Raw genomic sequence first — 23,177 nt, 5'->3', positions numbered from 1 at the left:
TGAATGGTTGTCTGTCTTCATGTGTTAGCTCTGTGATAAACTGGCGACCTGTCCAGGCTGGCTGTACGCCCAATGTGAGCTGGAATTGGCTCTATCCCCCCACAACCCCACACAGGATAATCAGGTATTAATAATGGATGGATGGAAAAACAAAATTATATATAATCTTTCAACATTTGATCCCCTCAAAACAATATAAGGCTAACTAACCTCTTTCAGTGGGCACTGAGAAACATCCACACATGCTTTGTAAATTACATTTCTGTGCTTGTTTGCTTCAGCATTACATTGTGCCTGTACTGTATATCTATTAGTTTCCCGGAGGGTCATAATGGCTATAATGAGATTATGATATGGCATCTATTTCTGTACTATGTAGTTCTATCATCTCATTTAGAAAAAAAACAATTCTTATCTGAAGCACTCATCTGGAAGTATTTTTTTCCAGCCGCAGGCATTGTAGCGTGTTTTCTTTTTTTGGTATCCTGTAATCAAACTAGCTGATAGCCACTGCTGCACCTCTTTAAGTTCCACTTAATGAGAACAAGTCAAATTGGCCCATCTATGGCACTGCAGCTGAGGGAGCACAACTTATCTTAATGAGGATCTAGCTACCCATTATCTGCTGGTAACCCAACCAACATGTTACCACTATTATCGGCCCCCACCCCTGGGCTCGCACATACACAAACACTTTCTCACCCTCTCGTTATCAGCTTGCCTGCCCCTTTAAGCCCGTTGCAGACAGTGTAACCACATTGGACAGTAATTGTACCTCTCGCTCCTGCCTAATTGAATTGACAAGGAGCCGGAATTGATGTCATTTAACACATTGATCTTGGGAGACAATGAGACAGAATGCCTCGTGTCCGCCCACCCCCTTTCCCTCCCCCACCTGCCTTCTATTTTCTCCCCTCTGATTCATCTGCCCATTCCTTTGATTTGCCATGTTATTGCCGTTGAATTACCAGATTCATTCCTCAAGTCTTTCACCATCCCTCGATTTCTGCATTTACTCGCTCATCATCTTTTACTGCATTAGTTTCAAAGGAGGTACGATATGTTGCGATAAAAAAACAGAATTTTTAATTTAATTTAATTTGAGTTAATGCAGTCACATTTTCTTTTTAATGTGTCAGAAAACTATTGATCGCCTGTATTTTCACTGAGTCTGTTGTTGTGTTGTCGCCAGAAATAAAAGCTTTATGCATTTAGTCACATAATGCTTACACATACCATGAAAAATAAACAAAAAATAAACAGAGGAGTCTGGATTAAGAAATAAAGGAAGCATGGGGTAGAATGTATTGTTTCCCAACGCTTCCAAAAAAAGCACAGAGCTACAATTGCATATAATACACCTCCTTATTCAACGTCACTTAAACAATACTTAAATTTTTTTACATTGCAAATTAAAATGGAAAACCAACTTACCTGAATAGGGTTGGGCTGATTGCTGACAGTGATCAACCACTAAGCACCAACATCATGACTTAAACACCATTTGTTGCATGCTCAAAAAGGTAACAATTCTGTCTTTTCATGATAATACTTTAAGCAAAAAGTCATTGGTTTAGATATTTTTAATTTGTGCATTGCCTCTGGACAACAGGCCCCCAGAAAGAGGCAGAGTGAGAGCTGCTGGTGCAAAAACAAATGCATTTATTTTAACAGTCTTTGATCATTTGGTCATTCAGCAACAACATCGTTAGAAATCATGACGTTTCACTCTGGACATCATCATATGTCAATTTGGTAGACAACCCTGTATTAAAGCCACATTCTTCTGTGCATTACATAGCTGCACTGACACCACTGTACGCCTTATTCCCCTATTACAGATTGTAGTAAACATATTGCGCTGCAGTGCACCTCTGAATTACTAAACTTACTTTGGGAGCAGGGCCTGAGAGAGCAAATACACTCAGGACCCTCAGCTTTTACACCATATGCACCCTCCACCCGCTGTCTCCTGAGTGGGCCAGAATAACTCCGCTGCTACTGCCTCCATTACCTCCCACACTAGATGCATATTTTCAGGCACCCTCCTCTATCTTCCTCTCCCCAACTGAGAATGAATGAGTGCACACCAGGGGGTAGAAAATAATGGATGGGGACAGTTGGGAACATTGTCTGCAAAAACACCACAGGGACTTGTGTTTACCAGAAAAACCGAACATGCGCATTCCATTATGTGGCAGTCAAAAACTAAGCAATCAATGTTTCTGTATGGGAGACAATTGAATCAACAGCCAACTGTGTTGTCAAGCTTTTAATGGCTGTGAATCCGAGAGCAGAATTGCTTCCACATACAGGGCACACCTGGACGGGAATGGAGGGAAGTCAAATAGTTTCCCAGATAAACACCACAGAAACACAATAATGTGACTCAGTTTTGTCTCTCTCACTTTTTTCTCACACACATCCACACATGCATGCACATACACACACATGCACGCACATATCGAAGTCCACAGTTTTGACCGGCTCTGGCCGAATATGAGCCTGACGCATTGACTAACCTATGATTCATCACTGTGGACTTCCTTGTATATAAAGTTTGTGATGGGGGATTCATGCATAGTATTTTTAATTGGCCGTTTTATGTTTTGCAGGAAATCCAACATAAGCAATAGATTTTCATCCTGTGTTGAAGGGAAGCATATTTTTAGTCATGATAGCCTTCTTGACTTACTGTAACTGTCATGCACATGCTTCATTGATCTTAAACACAAAGTAGATTTAAGATAATATATATTCAAAATAAATACTGCATGGTGGTCAATAAGAGCTCAAAATAACAGGTGATGGGTTTTGTCCCTTTAGACTGACATCACTGTGCTGTTTTAATCTCCTTAACTCAGATTAAAGAGTTCAGAGTTTTGAGAAATGAAACAGCTGGGATTTCTGGATTCAGTAAATGAAAAAAAAAAAAAAACAAGCACACCAATTTTGTTTAGCAGTGTGTCTATTCATGATATGAATAATAAGAGGCGTTGTTTGTGTCATGGACAGCCTGTCCGTTTTTTTCTTTCCCTCAGTTCAATTAAGGTTGTCAGATATATATAAAATCAACTGGATATGTTTGTGTCCTCAGAAAAGGTTCAAGTTAAGCCCCTTTTTATTTCTGGCGGTTAGCATCTTTAATCCTATGCGTCCCTCTGGTGCCTTAATGACACATTAGGCTCTTTAGGCAGCACAGTGACTAATGTTGTCATGTCCTCTGCTTTGGCATAGGAGAGCTTGTCGGTGCATGCACATCAAAGTGAGATAGCTTGTATGAGTGTGTGGCACATAATGGAAGGCAACTGAATGCTATCCTCATTTCCTCTCCTCCTATTATGTCAATCAACAATTCTTAAAAAAGGCATGTTTTTGTATGCATGTGTATATTTCAGGATAGGACTCATTAATACAACAAAACCACACATATACAGTACAGTAGGTGGGTTTGGGTCAGGTGGGTGCAGGATATGGGATTGAATCTCAAACATGTTGTTCACATTATGACAAACAGTTTTCTTCCTTTCAGTTTGGTGCATTGCTCCACAAAAAATGACTGCATTGTGTGATTGCTATTAGAAGAGAGGGTGACTAACTGTAGTATGAGCTGGGAGACAAATGACTCATTCCTAATGTTTAACATCCATATGAAAGAAAACTCGTGCTATATGAGCCTTGGCCAAGGGCAAGGCAGCAATACATTAGCCAGAAAAGGGAATCATATCTGTTTTTATGGCTACAGGCTCTTTTCATCGAGCAGCACTTTCACATCAGTGACCTTGCACACATGTGAATCCCCCTCAGCACGTATATCCGCATGTTGAGCTCAGAGTGTGACAAATCCAAAATGAAGAAAATTGCTAAAAGATTGCAATGTTGTTTGTCCTCAAGTTGGCATTTCCTTGGATTTTAAGTCTTTTGTAAGTCAAGGGAAGAAAAAGTTGGATTGGACTACTTGTTTTTAACTTCCAATAGTGGTGCCTGCTCACTGACAGCTGCACCACAACAGACTAAAGTTCTTTGCTACTGCTCACGTACTTCCTGAGCCAAATAGAAGCTCAAAGAAAGAGCTCAGGTAGTCAGTGTCACTATGTTGTGGACCAGCGTTTTCAGTAGTAGCAGCCCTCTGTTTCTGCTGCTCTCTATGATATGATATGTATGATAGCAGGTATATTCAGAACTAATGTGGAAATAGTAATTTTATAGCATGATAGTGACGAAGGCATTGATTGTGGCAATCAATTTTAACCTTGGAGTGAGTTAAATGTGAGGTGGGCATTTGATGTGGTCTCATTTAGTTCTTTGTGACACATAGATACGAGGCACTCTGTTCCACTCAATTATCAAAAGGGCAGGACAATAGTGCAGCAACACAGAGATAAGCAACCACATTTTGTGTCTCATTAAACAGGATAACGACTAAATAGCTCCTCTACTTAAAGCCCTGTTGTTCTGTGGTCAGCCTGTCTTAAAGAAACTCTCATTTAGTGATCCAACAGGCATGAATGAATGGGAATACATGTCACCAGGTATGTGTTTTTCTGCACAATCTGATTAGTGTTATGGTCTTTCGCCTTCATGCTATGCCGGGCAGAACTGTCAGATGGTTGCCTGGCAACGATACAACTAATTTTGTATGCTGGTATTGCTTTGACAGAAGATCACTGTGTCTTACAATCTGTTGATTATCCTGCTAACCATTTTTTTTCTCTCTGCAAAATAATATTTTAATGAAAAAGCCACAAGTGCCTTGAAGATATTAAATTGGCAGATTTGATTGCTTGTCTTTTTGTGTTAACTTGTTAAAATGAAACACGGCATTTGAATACAACATGAAATGCACCGTCCAAAACAACTTCTCCTTTATTAAAATTATATATATATATATATATATATATATATATATATATATATATATATATATATATATATATATATATATATATATATATATATATATATATACAGCTCAGTTTTTAAAAGTGAGATGAGCCACACCTTTAACAAGGGCAGCCATTAACATGAATGATTGTTTATAGACCTTTATTTTGAACTTTGGTGGTATTTGACTTCATTCAGCAGCTGATTGAGAGGACCTGAGGGAGGGTTAGCAGCATAGCAGTAAATGTAACACATTCTTCACTTCTGAGTATAGTCTTTAGCTGTGTCCCAATTCACACTTCTAATATCATTGTTGTTGTCCCATAATTTGACTCTTTTACTTTCTCTTATCTGACATACATCAAAGGGTTTAATCCGCAATTTTTAACATAATAATTATATCCTCATAATCAAACATTAATTCACTATCCTTAACAAGTTATCCGAACTTGGTTCATGGGGGGCCGGAGCCAATCCCAGCTGACATTGTGCGAGAGGCGGAGTACAGATCGCCAGACGATCACAGAGCTGACACATAGAGCCTTTCAGGCAGTAGTATTTGTACAGTAAGCAACGACAGTATGTGTACAATAAGTGACAACAGTAAATAAACAGTAAGCAACGACAGTATGTATACAATCAGCGACAACAGTATGTGTACAGTGACACAGTAAGAACTGCCAGTTGTGAGAGATGTGTTTCTGATCATATGGTCAACTTTCTTTCTTATAACCTGGGTGTTGGTGGCATAAATAACATATGTCACGTAATTTCCGTAATGCCGGCTCAGCCGGTTCACATTGATCCCGCTTTGAACAGTCTTGCCAATTTAACACCTCTTTTACTACACCAAAAGGCTATACGGAGCCGGTACCACTTAATCCTTCCATTATGCCTCTGGGGCGTTCAGATTGCAGATGGAACATCACAGAGGCGTAAATATTTGCAGCTTGAAAAGGCAGTCTGAAAGGGGCTATTGAGACAGACAAGCATTCCTGCTCTCATTCAGTCCTACAGGCAATTTAGAGTCACCAATTATACCTAAGAAACACAAGGAGAAATGCAACCCTTGACCCATTTGCTTGTTAGGTGGAAGTACTAACCAGTGCACCACCGTGTAGCCCCTTGCTTGTAATCAAGGCATCAGAAATTCCACAGTTTTTCATACAGGCAGTCAGTTTACTGCAGTCAATTAAACCTCTGTCCTGTTCTGACAGTAACAGCGACTGTAATCCCCAAGTCCTTGCGGAGAAATTACGGAACATCCTTTATCACGCTGTGGCAACTTGTTAAGTGTTACAACTATCTGTTTAATAAATTAGTGAGAAAAACTTTTCATTCATCTCAGTAAAAGTCAGCCTTTATTCATACACAGCACATTTAGTACAGCACTATTAGGATTTTACCACTGCCTGAGACACACGTATGCATTCCCCCAGAGGGATCAGAGTACCAGATCATTTATATGTGTCCTGGAGCAGAAATGGTTCACTCCAAGACACAGACAGCATCTTTCTAACCTTCGGGCCAAGCTGCCATCCCAAGTTAGATAGTAAAAGTGGAATCTAATAACTGGAGTATTATAAATCACCCTACTCTTCTCCATGGTTCCTGAGCAAAAACAGTAGAGCCTGTAAGTGTTAAATTGGACGTCCTGGTGGTGTAGTGGATAGTGGAGCCTCTTTCTTTGACTGGAGTGTCAATGAACACAATTAGCAATATTTCTATTTGAAAGACAGCACAAGATCCTGCCGTAGTGTCTGCCATAATGACTCCTACTGGTTAGTTGGGATGTTAACTGCAGAGCAGGGAAGTCTGGAGTAGTGAACAGCTTCATGCTGCTCTCCCAGTGGAGCTCCCCCTGTCAGGTGAAAAGAAGCAGTTGGTGACTCTGTGTGTATCAGGTGAAGCACACGGTAGTCAACACACCCTCCTAAAGTCACCAGTAGGAGTTGGCAGTGACAGGACATGCTGCACACGGGGGAATTGGCGGCAACTAAATTGATACTTGCCAGGCTAGTTGCTAGGTTACTTACCAAACTGTTTGAGTCATGCTCTCACTGACTCCGATCTAATCGTGGAACGATGTCAACTCATGTTCTGTGACAAAGTGTATTTACAGAGTGGCCAATCTACACTAAATACACCCCATGGGGTTCACTCCAACAGGAAAATGTACACTGTGAAATATGTGATGCAATATTGGCAGTCAAAAAAATAAGACTGTAATGGCATGTACTGTGTTAACATGATGCTTTTGTTTCTTTTCACAGACTGGCAGGAAAGAGAAAGGTGATCCATTGAACTCAGCCATCGATAAGATGACCAAAAAGACCAGAGACCTGCGCAGACAGGTCAGTGCATGTCTCATGCTACATCCCAATCTCCCTTTTAAACGCCGAATCTACCTTCTCTGAAATAAAGCCACTTTAAAGGTCAGGGCTGAGGATGTTCTCTTCTATTTTTTTTATTTTTTTTTTAAATGTTATCAAAACCTGTAAAAAGACCAATACCAACAACATTTTTGTCCACCTCAGAGTACTTTCTTCCACCACCTGCAGCCCCAAACCTATTCTATCCTGCTGAGGGCCTTAATCTTTAAAAAACAAAAACAAAAAAAAAACCCAACAGGTAACAAATAACAGCTTCAGATTTTAAAAGGTAAATAATTTACTAAAATGGCTGGGCACTGTCGTTTTAAGCAATGCTTCTCTTGGGGATAATTTTCAGCAGTAGATTATGTGCTTTAATGGGTATTTAGAGCAGGAGAACAGAATATGTGGATCTGATCAAATAAAAACTACAGTGCCTGTGTTTATTTTAATTAGGGAACATGTGGTGACACTTAACAAAGAATGAAACCATAATTAATAATGTGGTAATGCTATAATTTGTGTTGTTTAACAGTCACGCATTATAACATTATACTATATATAGTATTTTTTAATGATTATGGAATGATGTGTAAACTTTAAAAAATCCATTGTAAAGCAGCTGTTAAAATAGATAGACCAGATATTTGTAACACTTTGTTATGGCTAATGATCAGAGTTGGCTAAGAGTCAAAAATATTTAGTCCGTTAAAAAAGCTGAGCTGCTGGAGAGAAGGAAACTATGGAGCAACGCAAATGTTTGATCAAGCTGCTCGCTCATCGTAATCACAGATGAAAAGGACTCTTGTTTCTCTAGTTGCACAATAAATGGAAACATAAAGACAAAATGTATCATAATCTGCTGTAGCTAATTACTTGCCGATTACTGTGGTATAAAAACAATATCTCAATTGAAGTTGTGCTGTTATACTTAGAGCCCGACAGATACAGGATTTGTGATACCGATGCCTATACTAATTTTAGAGGGGGAAAATTCATTGATAACTGATATGGTGGCCAATATAGTACTTTTTTGTAGCTTTTTTTGTGCACTACTTTTTAACCACTCTCTAAAAGTATCCTGAAAAAACTTTATTTAACAATATTTAACATTGTTATACCCTATTATACATCATACAAACAATGTATTACACTGTCAGCCAATTCTCTAAATGATAACTGAGAAAGAAATAATAAATAGGAATAAAAAATAGCAAAATTAACATAATTACTGTTCAATTTCAAACAATTGCTGACGAAAAAAGAAGACGAAGAAAACCATTAATAGCTAACACAATTTCTAAATCATGCCAAGCAACATTTTCTGCATTAATATCTGTATAAAAAAAGTTTTCATAACGGCACATATCGGACTTCATTATACACAGATAGACCTTTGATAGGCCTATAGTAGGGCTCTAATTATACTGTATATCATCACAGCTGTAGTTATATACAGTATAACAGCACTTTATATGTTGACTACGAATGTGAATATTGTGCCCATCATTAAGCTGTTAAATGGCATAGTTTATAGCATTCATATAATAATTAGTAGACATGCTTAATTATCATTTAATTGCTTGTTAACGGTAAAATAACAATTTACTCAAATATAGTTAACTATTAATTTACTATTTATCAATTATGGTAATTATAAAGCGTTACCAAACAGGTTACACAGTGGAATACTGTTTCCGACTGATGTGAATTTTGATGGGTTTGTAAAACAATTACAATACAATATACTATTGTCAGAATCACAAATAATATAGCATCTTTGATCTCACGGTCACTGCTCACACTGGCAGAAGTATTGTACATAGACAGATACCAATACAACATTTACCACAACAAATAAAACATCAGAGTATTTGCGAGACACAGGACCAAAGCTTGATATTCCTTTTATTATTAAGAATCTCAACGTTCACTGGGGACTGGGCTTTGAGTGACACTGGCAGGTCACCAGTTACCAGGTTAACAAACAGACTAACACATATGACCGCTGCCAGAAATGTAGTCAGAGCACGCACAGGAAGGGCAAACATGAAAGACATCATATGACCAGCACACTGACAGGGCCAGTACCAAGACTCAAAGCCAGAATGTTGTTGCTGGTAGGTATCCACACTGTGCCACCACATGTATGTTTAATGCTTTTTGAACTCTTCACTTTTAGAGAAGACATATTAGAGAGTACTCCAAGTGTATATTATATTTGTAAGCTATTTGCGATCTAAGTGCTCTGTGCCAAAAAAAATGTCAGCGAACAATTACGTATATTTCAGGAATTCAGTGATATTGATTCCTTCTCCGCTCTCTGTTCTCAAATTTCGAAATATTGTGTGGAGAAGCTGCACTGAAATATCCTCTCTAAATTTGCCCTCCAATACTGATGATTAAGTAGATGATTCATGCGACGTCAGAGCACAAAAGCAATATTCATTTATTTTTCATTTTCACTGAGGACAAGATTAATCTGGCTTCACAGTGCTGAAACAATGTCGATACCATGCTTGAAAAAAAGAGGACACTTAATGAGCACACATAACCGTGTGTTGGTGCAATAGAATCACTTAAGCAGGCTTCTGAGGTACTCTCAGATTGTCATGGATTGTACCACACATCTTTTAGTAAAGACTGGAGTACATTTGTGCAGGCATCTCGCCCCATAAATAGCAAACCCATTCATAAACCATCAGGACATCAGTTTTGGCCCCTGAATACAGTTTCACTCCCAAACAAGCCTTTCCTGTCATGCAGTGCAAGATATTTTTTTCTTGCGAGAGAGGCACTCTGGCAAAATTGACAATAGCAACTACCTGCACAGAGTAGCTGCGGTCGTGTCCTGCCTGACCTCTTAAGACCAGGGGATCATTCCAGATGGGAGGCAATAACTCACCCTCCCGTTGGGCATTTGGTGGGGCTGCCTGGCAGTCTGGCAGGCGGTACTCACTCCGACAGGATGTTCTATTGACTCAGGGTTTGGCTTGACAGAATGGGCGGTCTGTTTGAGCTTCGAGTTTAGATGGGAGGGCAAACCCGCAGCACACATGCAGGCATTACACAGAGCTGTGATACTGTAATTATGAGTTTAGCTAGTCAGTGGCGCCGTGTCGAGACACAAGACCTTCCTGAAGGGAGGAGCACAATTGTGCGTCTGAGCATTTCACTCTCCACCGTCTCCATTGTGAAAAGGAGGGGATCAATTATTAGAGGAGACAAGCACAAGTGACAGCGACAGCGTTTGTGAAATGGGAGCAGGTAAGACGGAACAAGCCCTGTGACAACGCCGCCAGAGAAATGCGGCATTGTCTTTCCTTTCATGTTGTTTCTGTGTACACTAAAGACAATGCTTAGCTGTCAATTATCCAGGGCAAATTCGGGAGATGTCAAACATGTGCTTCCCACCCCCTTTTTTGTTGCCTTAATAAATGCACATTTCAACAACACAACCCAGTCAAACGAAGACAGTGAAGGGCAACATCAACATGCAGCATTTTGCACCGCACAAATTATTTTTATAAAAATGTTTGATTTCCGACATGACTTGATTGATTTTCCATCCAGATAACTGAAGGACGTGCAAGTAAATGTTGAACCAACCTTCATGACTGAAATTACAGCTTAGCAACCTGTTGTTATTCCCATCTCCAGCCACAGTGATTACATGGTTACTCTTTATTTACAATAGATGCCAATCATCTGCATCTCCTGACGAGAGACTTTCCATCACCAGGTGTATATGTATTCAAAGACACGCCCCTTCAGTCAGCTTTCTCTTTGATATCGAGATTTACACCACAACATGAACCAGATATCACATTCTGCCACCTGTGTGTTTTGCAGTTCTAGGTTCATTCGCACAAAGAATGTAACACACACACACACACACACACACACACACACACACACACACACACACAATGTTAAAAAAAAAGGTAAAAGGAAGATAAAAAACTAAACTGAATTCTACACCCTAGGCTCCTTGAAAGCTCGGCCATGCCCCTCAGCAGGGCTGCACATGGAAATTTACATATGTTCCTGCCAGCCAGAAACAAAAGAAAAGCTGCACTATCATCTAACATCTATACTGTCTGACGAACGAAAACCAACCCCTGTGCACTTTTCATCACCTTTAACATCACATCAAAACAATAAAGCTTAGGTTTGTCTGTACCTAAAACTTCCTCTCTTTAAGTGAGTGCCCCTCATGCCTGAGCAGGCTTTGAGCAGCAGGTGACTCTCTGCTTTCCTGCTGTACTTGTGGTGCTGGCAGCAGCGGGGACTCTTAATGGCGACCCAGGATGTAGGCAGTAATAATGGCAGCAGTGACCTTTGTCTTCTACACATTGTAATAAAAATAATGATTATAATAAGGTACTTGTGAATGTAATATGCAGTATAGTGTGCCTTTCAAAACAACACATAACCATGAACCAAAAAGAATGATAAAATATTTTGACGTAATGATGCAGTCATATATAGAAACAATAACACAATATAAAAGCAAAGCACAATAACAATAACAGAATGGCAAGCAAAAAAGTATTAAGAAAAATGTATATGAAAACAGTTATGATTGAAAAATGTAGGTACACATTTTTTAACCTATTCTGAAATTACAGCTATTAAAGACAGGCAACATTTACAGATCGTTCAAAATCCTTCTTTTTTTTGGTCAGGAATGAACAGATATAACTACAGTTGTAGAAACAGGACAAAGTAAAAGCATTAATAACATCATCCACCTCAGGGATAGGGGATTACAAATGTTGTACTTTTACTGAACTGCACAACAGTTTTAAATTTAGCATCAAGCACTAAGCTCAATTCCAGAATGCTGCTCCACTGCAGGGTAACCTTTCTTTGGCTGATTTTCAAGCCAAGTAATTTTTGAAGTTCTGAAGAAATATTTAATTATCTTTCACACTAGTTGAATTGTATTTGTGCAGTTTGAAGGTGAATGGTGAAATGAAACTGAAATGCAGGTGTATTAAAATTTAAGGTGACTAATATTAGTCCACTGTTGTTGATCCAATAATAGTGTAAACTAATTTAATGCTAGCTTTCTATTTAGAATAAATCAATTGCTTGAATGTATTCATGTATTTATAGCTTGATTGAAAATTTGATTACGGTCATTAAATATACTTTCACTAAATATACTTTTTTCTACTGCTACTCATAGAGTTCACCTACAGTTGTAGAATGTTAACATATGCCTTTTTATTAATTCAGTCCAAAATATTTCCTAACATATTTAATAAACCATAACCATGGTTTATTTGCCATAACTGCATACTGCATTGTGCTCACTAGTGCAGGCATTAAAAGGCCAAAATTTTAACTCTGACAGTCCCATACTCTTCCACCTTACACCCACAGAACATAATCTAATCAAGCTTTCTCAAACTACTCCTGACAAAATACTGGTTATCCTGAACTGTTGCCCCTAAAACACCTCACCTCCTGGAGAAGAGCCCCTGAGCTGCACATGGTATTGACTTCTTTTTTGTTATGCATTGACATGCACATTTCAGTTTGCCTTGAGATTTGTGGACGAGCCCATGAAGCGCCTTTGCAGTGCGGAGCCAAAGTGCCCATAGAACGGGAGTTATAATGCTTTGTCATTTTTTCCAAACTGATTAAAGAAATGGCAATGCAGCAAATACAAAGTGAATACAAGTTTTGCTTAAAATCAGCTGAGCTTTGACCTTATTTTCTCATGAGAAACTTTATATGCCAGATGAGATGTCTTAACCGATCACAGGCATTAAATGTCAAGGCAAGATAATGAGTGATCCCGTAGCTCAGTAATTAGCCCACTAACTCAAGCTTGAAAATTAGCAATCCAAACTGGAAGTTGTTCGGGATAGTGGCCATTTTTAAAGTTCAGCCAATTTAGATGTGGATGTGCTTTTCTTTGCCGGTTTCATCAAAAAATAAACACCAATGATATTTTGTTTCAGGCACAACTAATTGCATTATTGAGCCTGAGATAAAAAAAAACACTATTTTTTAACTTCAAGTCCCATTTTCTGAATAATTTAAAAATATATAGCATCCATGGTCATAAGATGATCTTGAAAGTCAGACAGTTGTATAGGTGAACACTTGGGATGTTAGACAGATATTATCAATATTTGTTTTTTCAGAATAGCCTGATGATATAAGAATAATAACATTTTCTTTGTACAATTTAAGTGCTGCTCAAATTAAGGTTTTTTGGAATGCAGTAGTTGTTTAGCTGAGAACTCTTGGAGCAGAGGCTCAGCTGCCTCTTTAACAGACAAGGGTATTGAGTAGCCGAATTTCAAAATAAGGTTATACAGTTTATTTATGTCGTTCTACAGCACAAGGATTACTCAGCAAAATTCAAATTGTTGTCTTTGTATGCTGCACAAGAAACAAACCTTGGTTTTATAAGTTTATGAATTTAGAGAATGAGGTATGAAAGGTATATTTACCCCACATTTATAATGCCTGTATTCACAAAAAGTTTTTAAAGAGCACTTTATCCATATCTGCCATCAGACATGAGTATGCTTCAGACTCTGGGCCTTTTTGACAGTTTGAGTGAGAGTTGATGAAGAACAAGTGCTACAACATATGCATACTTTCTTATCATTGTTATTTTTGTACTTTTCAAACCTTTCTTTTGTTTTTAAAACCATGACCGTAATCCAGAGTGTAAGTGCAACAAAGAAGAAGACATTTCTATATGAGAGATAAAAAGATTATGGGTAAATGAAACAAAAAAATAACCTAATACCTTTGAACTATAGCATAATTCATATTTATTTTTTTCCCTTCACTCTTTAATTGGTATTCACAAGGTAACTTAGCCGACAAAGTTGTTGGAAATGAGCCATGTGTTCTACCCCCTGTCAGCCCGTCTGTAATGAATGCATCTGTCAAGTCATCTCTCTGGGCTGTATTTTGACTGATGGCTGATTCCAGGATTCCCTATAGCACAAATGCCTCACGTATTTTTCCTCTCTTTCTCTCCCTTTCTTTCTGCTTTGGGATGTTGAAATCATTTCCATTCCTGCCATTAGTTTGTTGATTAGTACAGCTGTTTTTAATTGTTGAGGGTTATCATGTTAAGGAGGAACAGCTGCCATAGAACTTGTCAGCTGCAACTCTTTGTTTAGAATAACAATTCAAGAAAATCTGTAAATCCTTATCCACATCTTTTCCTGCAAAATGTTTTCAAGCTGTGCAATAAAGCTTCATTAGCTTTATTATCGCAATTTCCCCGTTATTCTGGAAAAGGCACGGGAAAATACACACCCATCTTTGGAAACAGCACATGAAAGCTAGACTTACTAACTATATTAAAAATTGTTCACATGAATACTTGTCAGGAGTTGCTCATAAAAACAAACCCACAGAACATTAATACACGCCCCTGCAGTTCCTCTCAGCCTTACGGAGTGTTTCAGCTCATTGATTTGGTTTTACAACTGGCAACTTTGCTGTTATGGTTCGTTCTTGCTGCTCTCATCAGCATCAATTCCAGCAGCAGAGAGCTATTTAGGCGCATACAACGAGTGTGCTAGCTGTCAGCACCACGCAGCACAAAGATAAAGTGACCAGTGTAGAGCATTCAGCAGCTAAAGAGACAAATAATTCCCTCAACAGTTGTTAGAAACAAAAAACAAAGCTATAGAGCAAATTGGATTTACATTTTCTCACTAGCCAAAGACATGACTCCTAATGAATGCTAATTGTCCCATCTTCTCATTGTGTAAATAAGCAACTTTTTGCTAACAAGTTCTCTGTTTCACTTTGTAAGGCCATAATATGTAGATGTAACTAAATCACAATAATAACATTATACTAAAAAAAAAAATAAAACCCAATTCTAATAATAAAATATATTAATTTTAATATTAATATTATAATACAATGCAAAGAGAATAGATTTAATTTTCACACTGATAAACTTGTTTTTGTAAATTTTTACATATAAAATATTTACCAAAACAAAAGTGTATCAGTTTGAATACTTCATTTTCAATTGTGTATATTGTATCTTTTTCACTCAGCAGAGAACAGACTTGCATCAGTGCAACTTGCTATCTTGTCAACTGGTGGGAAAGGTGGGGAATCAGGGAAGATAAAAAAAAAACAACCTTGCATTGCCAGAACTATCTTCACACTATGTAAGGTTAATATTTACATTTTACTGAGCAACCCAAGTTCTGTGGAATCAGGATTGTGGTCCGATAGCAGGCAAAGCTGTATGTGTCAATACAGAATAAGCTTGCTCACACAACTCTTTTGTCAGACAGAAAATAGATAAGGCTTGTCATCATTCATTCACGGGGGGCTGGAGCCAATCCCAGCTGACATTGGGCAAGAGGCGGGGTACACCCTGGACAGGTCACCAGACTATCACAGAACTGACACATAAAGTTAGACAACCATTCACGCCTTCAGTCTTGAATTAAACATATAAGCTGGTGGACTGTGTGAAAAAGAGCTGCAAGCCAGATTTCGAACCGGTGACCCTCTTGCTGTGAGTTGCAGTGCTAACCATGACAGCCCAGCAAATTATTTGTTCATCAAGACAAGCTCAAGATTCACAATTCCAGTAAATTATGCACATTTAAACAGTTAAAAATGTGTGAAGTATGTTATAATTGTTTAGCGGTTAATGGTTAGCGTTTTCTAACTTGGGATACGTACCTTGGCAGAAAAAAGGCTGGCAACACCTTCCTAAAGGCTTGGTCAGTCAGTGAGAAAAGCAGCCCTGAAGCTTGAGCAGGGTGTCTCACTGATAAATCACTGCCCAGTGAATGCTCTGCTACCTCTATTGGTGTTAAACAGTCAGATAATCCCTGGCTTTTGTCCTGAAGGAAGCGTTGCTGCCAGAACTCTGCCTGCCACCACAAACACTGATTTGTTTTTTCCCCCCATTTTCTTACATGTGATTGTAGTCAGTGGAAGTGGTCAATGAGTGCGGTTACTTACAATTCAATACGTACTTGAAAGGGCACACTCAATTACGGATTTCTATCAGATCATCAGAATTCCCTCTTGATTAAGAAAAAACTGCAGTAGATGTGGCTGATCAATGATCACAACATCATAAACAATATTTGCCATTGCCAGTTGTCCTTTGGGAACAAATCACTTCAGTGTAAAAGCACCATTTATGTACCCTGTCCTTGTTTCGAAAACTGGATTCCCCTGGCTAGTGTTTTATTTTGCAGAACACATTAAATGAAGGCTCTGAGATGAGGTATGTAATGTGTTTGTCCTTAGACGGTTGATGATGAGTCAGTCCCTCTTCCCCCCTTTCATTTCTCCACTCTCCTCTCACTAATCATCTTCCCATGCTCCCTGATAGATATCATATATGAGAGCTATTACTTAATTTTTGATTTGCTCAGGCTGTTTCCCCTCAGCCGTGACTCCAGCCGTTTACGCTGTGATTGCTCTTGACATTTTAATAAGAAACTTTCCTGTGCTGACCCCAAGGTACCCAATGCTATGTGTTCAGAATCACAAGTGAAACATAACAGAAACCAAAAGTGCAACTGTAAACATACAGAAACTCAGCAGTTTCCCTCTTCAAGTTCAAACAAATGGTTTCCACTTGTTACGACCACAGCCGTAAGTGGACCAAAAAGGTGCCAGTAATCTTGGTAATATATCCCACTTAAAATACATTGTTGTATGCATTTCATTCATTGCATTAGGCCACATGTGTCATACATTTCTACAATTTGTAAATAAATAGGTATATTTGGCTAATACAGACGTTTTACTAAGCTATTAGACAATTTAAAATGTACAAAAATAATATTATTATAATATATAATATTGAATACATGCTACTATGAAACCAACTTACAATATGATTAAATTGCATAATGTAAAGGAATATCAAAGGCAATTCCAGTGTTATTATCTTAGCATCAAGCTAGTTATATGAGACTACAAAGAGATGCAGTTATGCAGGAGTGCGTAGTACACAGTAAGAAGTAAGGGTCCTCATGTGACCAAAACTCAGAAGTGGTCCTTACAAGGAATGAGTTCCAGCACTCTATTACCAGAGACTCTACTGAGCTGTAAACAAGTCGAGTTGTCTCTTAATGCACGTGTGCACACAATATTCCTCTACATTAATTTATTTATTACTTTTTGACTCTGACTGATCATAGGGGACATTTGCAACAGTTTCCCCTCATGCATCTGTTTTTGTGACCGAGCAGGTGTCTAATCCCTCAAAATGCAAACGTTTCCCCCATTAAAAAGAAAATGTGCCCAAATTAATGCTAATCTCATCTTTGAAGATCACACAGCTCTCCTACTTATCAGTGAGCAACACAGATATTCGTCTGTCAAGTTTTGTTATGCATATGCATCATCTTAATTATTGCACAGAGCTTCTTGTTAGCCACTTCAGGTGGGATTCAATGCAGTTAATGTTAGCTTTTCCAACTCTTTGGATGGTAAGAGTAAATAGATGTAAAGGATGGGAGGCATGATGGAGGGATAAGTGGAGGTGTAATTACACTATTTTCCATTAAGGAACATAACATATTCATTTATTTATTCCTTCATTTATTCACTCTCACTTCAAGTGACTAATTGAACCAGGATCATTCAAATGCCTCTGCAATGCTGCTTTATGTCTAGGATGCATTATAACATATATGTACATATTTAGCTTCACTGTATGGCACAAGTGTGTAGGTGTTTAAACAAAGTATGGAGATATCTGAACATTTTGCCAAAATTTGATCTCATTGCAACACCATAGGCATTAATATGCTGGTCTAACAGCCTCCAATCTTCTCAGGTGGCTTTCCATAAGATTTTACAAGATTCTGGAGGGATTTTCTCCCATTCAGCCACGGCATGGTGAGGTTCAGCAGTGATGTTGGGTGAAAAGGCCTGGCTTGCAGTTGATCTTCCAATTCATCTTGGAAGGGGTTGAGGTCAGGGCTGCATCCAGGCAGGAGCAAACACCACACTCAAAAAAACAATTTCATTTCATTCCCTGTGCTTCAAAGTTTTAAAAAAAGTACCTTTCCACATCACCTCATGGAGCTTGATTATGCACGTTGGCATTAGCATGTAGAGCTCAAGTCTGTCTACATACATTTGGCCACACAGCCTGTATTTCTATATCCTGCCTATCTGCATATCTGTCAGTACAGTAGTCTTGGCTCACTGCTATATTTGATTTGTAACATGTCTCTTCAACCTTCATCCTGCCAAGAGCAATTCTGGAAAAAAAATGCATTGCCACAAATGAAACCCAGGATATAATAGCAACACCCATAACATTTTGAAAAAAAAGCCTCAAATATGAATATTTAAAACAAAAACCCCATGCATTCAGAGCTGGAATCCATTGTGGCACTGCACGACTGGGGAGAAAAATAGCTGCCCCACTAACTTATAATGAGCAGAGGCTTCGCTATCTATTGGAATTCTAGGTCTATTTCCTTTAAGTGTTAGTGAAATACAGAGGGAGTGTTAGAGGGGAGACGGTGGGGGTGGAGCATGGAGGGAGGTGAGATCTGAAAGATTGAAGATGGATTTCTGTGGGAGTGGTGTGTGGGCATTAGAATGCTGATGGTGCAGGAGAGACTCTGACTTGGGAAATCACTCGTCTGCATCATTTCTCCACTCAAACCTACCGTCAGAATCGGTTTCACTGTTGGGCATTCATGAGTATCCTGAGGCCTGGTGCTCTCTCACACTTATCATATGCATATGCGCTTGTACGTGCCATCAACTTGTGATAGCTTCTCAGTAACAACAATCACAACTTACAGGAATCTTTCTGCCTAGTAGATGTCAACAAAATAGTTCCACACTCAGATCAGTCCCTTCAATTCTTTTTTGAAAATACTACCTTTCTTGAAATGTTTAATTTCACACTTAATCCAAACAGGTTGTGGTTGACTAGGCAGAGATACATAGTATGCTATCATAGTCTGTTTAAATCAACAAAATCTCCAACCTCAATGATAGAATAGGTTGTTTATTAATACCTCCCATACCCACCCATATCAGCGTCAAAATGACCCATATGAGCATTCCGTGGTACAGACTCTACACAGCAGAGTGGACACACGTGATTATACATACACAAACGGTTTGCGTTTGTAAAAAGGATGCCGTTTAGGCTACAAAACCACTGCTTAGCAAATAAAAAGCAAATAAATGTACATAAATGCCGTAAGTGAAGTAGTTACGAGGATGACTTGACTACCGGAAGTGACATAGTTATGTAAAAAGTGTGAGGCATGTAAGTTCGGTGATGTTTCAATCACATAGTTTACTTTGGTTTTTCACATGGGACACGAACCCCGTTCTCCTGGGTGAAAGTCCAACAATTGTTAGACCCATACAGCTCCTCTCCCAGCCGCCCAGAGTGCAAATTTTACCATTTTAACTTTGCATCACCGACAATTTCTACAACTATGCCTGATAGAGGCCGGGGGAGATCAGTCTAGAATATAAATATGTGTCGCATTTTGCTGCCTGTTCAAACAACCTATATGGTCATTTATGATGGGAGACCAGGCTGGTTTGAATGTGCATGGCCTGATAGGATAGGTTCCACCAACCAGTCACTGGCATTCTTGTGGTCTACTGTGTGCCAATTTCACCAAACATATTTGTTAGTGTGCAAATAATAAATGCACTATACCTAAAATAATACAAGGTGTGACAAAATCAGAATCACATTGCTTATTATCTTCCTGATCGGAGATCCAATAGTTTATATTGATATCTTTACTGCTGTGACAATTCATTACAGCTATTCATTTTTGTTTGTGCAATTTATTATGAATACACCTCTAAGTATTCTTAACTTTGTCAGTTTCCACACTCAAAACCTGATTAGAATTAGTATGAAGTATTAATATATGGCAAAGTGATTTTTTTGGGTAAGGCAATTAATTTCCCACATAAAAATGCAAATCAACAACATACCGCATTCCTCTCCATTACTGCATTTACTGCAGTCAGAATGCTGGTGAAGAAATCACAGCAAAGGCCGACAAACAGCCCAATATTTTTTTCACCTTTCCCAGAGTGATAGTGTGTTCTGTCACAACTTTATCCAGTGCTGCACCAGCGCTAACATAGTGTGAAGATAGTTCTGGCAATGCAAGATTTTTATCTCCCCTGATTCCCCACCTTTCCAACCAGGTGACAAGATGGCAAGGTTACACAATTGCAGTGATGCAAGTCTGTTCTCTGCTGAGTGAAAAAGATGCAATATTCACAATTGAAAAATATCAAAGTTTATCAGACTTTGAGAACTGCACGATGTTTTGGTCCTGCATTGAATCTTAGTACACATCTCATCAAATCAGTGATCCAGGATTACAGAGTTCTGGATAAACGAGTTCTTATAGAGAGTGTGGGCTTCAGATTGTTTACAGCATTTGCAGAACTGTCATGTCCACTAGACTGGCCAAATCTATTCTCTCTCCCGAGGCAATAGTGATGGATTATCTACCCCTAGGAAGGCATAATTCACTATTGTTCTCCTCCACTCTGTAGACTGGCAATTAAGTTTGTAATTGCTGCAGGTTATTTAAGTGCGATTGACAGACTTACATATGATTTTCTTTTTCATAAAATGAATTTTTCCTTGTCAGTCACAGCTATTAGCCCTCTCTAACATCTCCCTTGCTGCTTAAACATTTTTAATTCAGGAACATGGTCACAGTGTTTGCTTTATTATTTAATTATAGAGGATGACTTGAAAAATCAAACAAATCTCTGTCATCCATGTTGTTAATTAAACACTTTTCACTCTAATGTCATCATTTAAATGTGCATGGAAGTGATAACTGAACCAACCGGGAGATAATTTTGTGTGATGTTCATACAATGTATGCTGTTTTAGTTTGTATTGCCCTTACTTGTGTCACTGAATCTGGCATTGCTTGTGATTTTGAGGTTAAAGAAATTAAGTAAGTGCTATTTTACTAACACAGCACAACTAACTAATTCATTGCATAACTAATTATGTATTGGGTCCACTCTTTAAATTGTAAAGTAACACACAGTGGCAGTCTTTGGACCTGAAAAGTGAAGCCAATGCGGATGTGCCTTAAACCAGTATTCTTTCTAATGGCCAGCAGAGGGCGACTCAACTAGTTGTAAAAAAAAGTTCAAATATATATACATATATATATATAAAGTTTATGAGAAAGTGATCCTACTCTGACTTGATTTATTACCTCAGCAAACTTGACAATGAGTTTATGGTCTTAAACACTAGTTTCAAGTCTTCTTTAATACAGCATGATGTTCATTTTCCAAATTATGGTCACATTTGGAGTGTATTAGACGGTAAAGCAGGGCATGCTATAGGGCATAATTACCTTGTGACTGCTAGGTCGCTACCACAGAGCACTGTGTCTTCTTGGTATAAATGGTTACCCATAAAGTTGGAATGAAAAAATTGTTGCCTCATGAAATGATTGTAGCAATGTGATTTATTCTTGACAGATAAAGTGTACATATTCTCAAAATTGTATTAATCAATCCCTTACAAGCATATCACAATGAAAATGAAACCACAATTTACAGAGGATTGTGCCTGAAAACAAAATCATTCCAATTTTATGGGCAACAGTGTAGAATTTGTGTTTTTTCAGTTCATGAAACTTAATCGTAATGTTTTGGTCGCCGAAAAATTACTTTTTCAATTTTGAACTACAGATGGACATTGTTAACCAAGCTGTTTAGTGTCTTCTTCATCTTCATCATCACATCTTCTAACTAAAGCTCCGCCATCCTATCCAAATCTGCTCACTTCTGGCTTTAAAATGAAAATCCAGCTGACCATATTGCCAAACTCAAGGTTTTAAACCCCTAGTCCACAAACCTGTAGATAATGGCACAGTGTCTATGCCACTTGTTTTATATGTTCCAAAAATGTCATACGATTGGATATTATTAGTGCGGGTAATTAGAACAAATTCATCTTTAATGGAAGCTGTGAGACTGCAAATTTACCCCTAACAAATGAATGGGGATGCTACATGTGTAGCAATCCACCTTGTGTCCCTATAGTGCATTCCAGTCTGTCCCACTTCTTGTCTCATGTGACTAACTCTCTCTTTGTGTAAGATTAAGGGCTTGTCTGTTGTGTTTTTTATACTGTTCCCTCTGGCATCTCATCACATATCCCAGTGAGGAGCATCAGTGTCCATTTACTGTCTTATAAAACAACCAGTCCCCTGCCAGTATGGTTCAAAACGATTCCATAAACAAAGATATAAGTCGCAAAGTCTGCTCCAGTAAAAGGTCTTATGGGAAAAATGACACCTTACAAGCAATTTACACTCCTGCCCGTTGAGAGTTCTCTTCCTTTTTCTTCACTCTCCCTTCTTCTTTGCCTCTCTCCGTCAGTCCTTTCACCCCATTACGTTGCTACATCATATTCATCACAATGCTAAGTGATATGTAATCATTGCCGAACGTAATACAGTGAAGTCATCTGCAGTGATATTAATTACATGACCTCTTCTCCATCTCTCTCTCCGCTTCTGTATTGTAGTTAAGAAAGGCAGTGATGGACCACATCTCAGACTCCTTCCTGGAAACCAACGTCCCCCTGTTGGTGCTCATCGAGGCGGCGAAGAGTGGAAACGAGAAGGAGGTCAAAGAGTACGCCCAGGTGTTCCGTGAACATGCTAACAAGCTGGTGGAGGTCAGTGATGAATTATACATGGGGGCACATGCTCATTCCTACATATATTTATTTTTACTCGCCAGTTCAGAACGTAAAGAGTTGTGTGCAAGTAATGTGCAAATATACGAGCAATGCAGGTAACGATAACGGTGCCTAGAATTAAGATTTCAGCTCGCCCACAGAGGAATTGCCCTTACTGAGAATTACAAACCTCCCTCATTAAA

General features: G+C 38.6%; 1 protein-coding gene across 2 annotated transcripts in view; it reads left to right on the top strand.

Moving 5' to 3' along the window:
* ctnna2 (catenin (cadherin-associated protein), alpha 2) overlaps positions 1–23,177 on the top strand; it is a 352,125-nt gene that overhangs the window by 239,786 nt on the left and 89,162 nt on the right. For both annotated transcript variants that reach the window (XM_059337500.1, XM_059337510.1), the window contains 2 exons: positions 7,158–7,238; positions 22,819–22,971. In XM_059337500.1, coding sequence (XP_059193483.1) covers positions 7,158–7,238; positions 22,819–22,971 — 234 coding nt within the window. The remainder of the gene's footprint in view (positions 1–7,157; positions 7,239–22,818; positions 22,972–23,177) is intronic.

The sequence above is a fragment of the Centropristis striata genome, chromosome 1 (genome assembly GCF_030273125.1).
Source record: "Centropristis striata isolate RG_2023a ecotype Rhode Island chromosome 1, C.striata_1.0, whole genome shotgun sequence".
Taxonomy (NCBI): domain Eukaryota; kingdom Metazoa; phylum Chordata; class Actinopteri; order Perciformes; family Serranidae; genus Centropristis; species Centropristis striata.
Note: the sequence above shows the minus strand (reverse complement) of the source record. Positions and strands in the feature narration are given on the sequence as shown.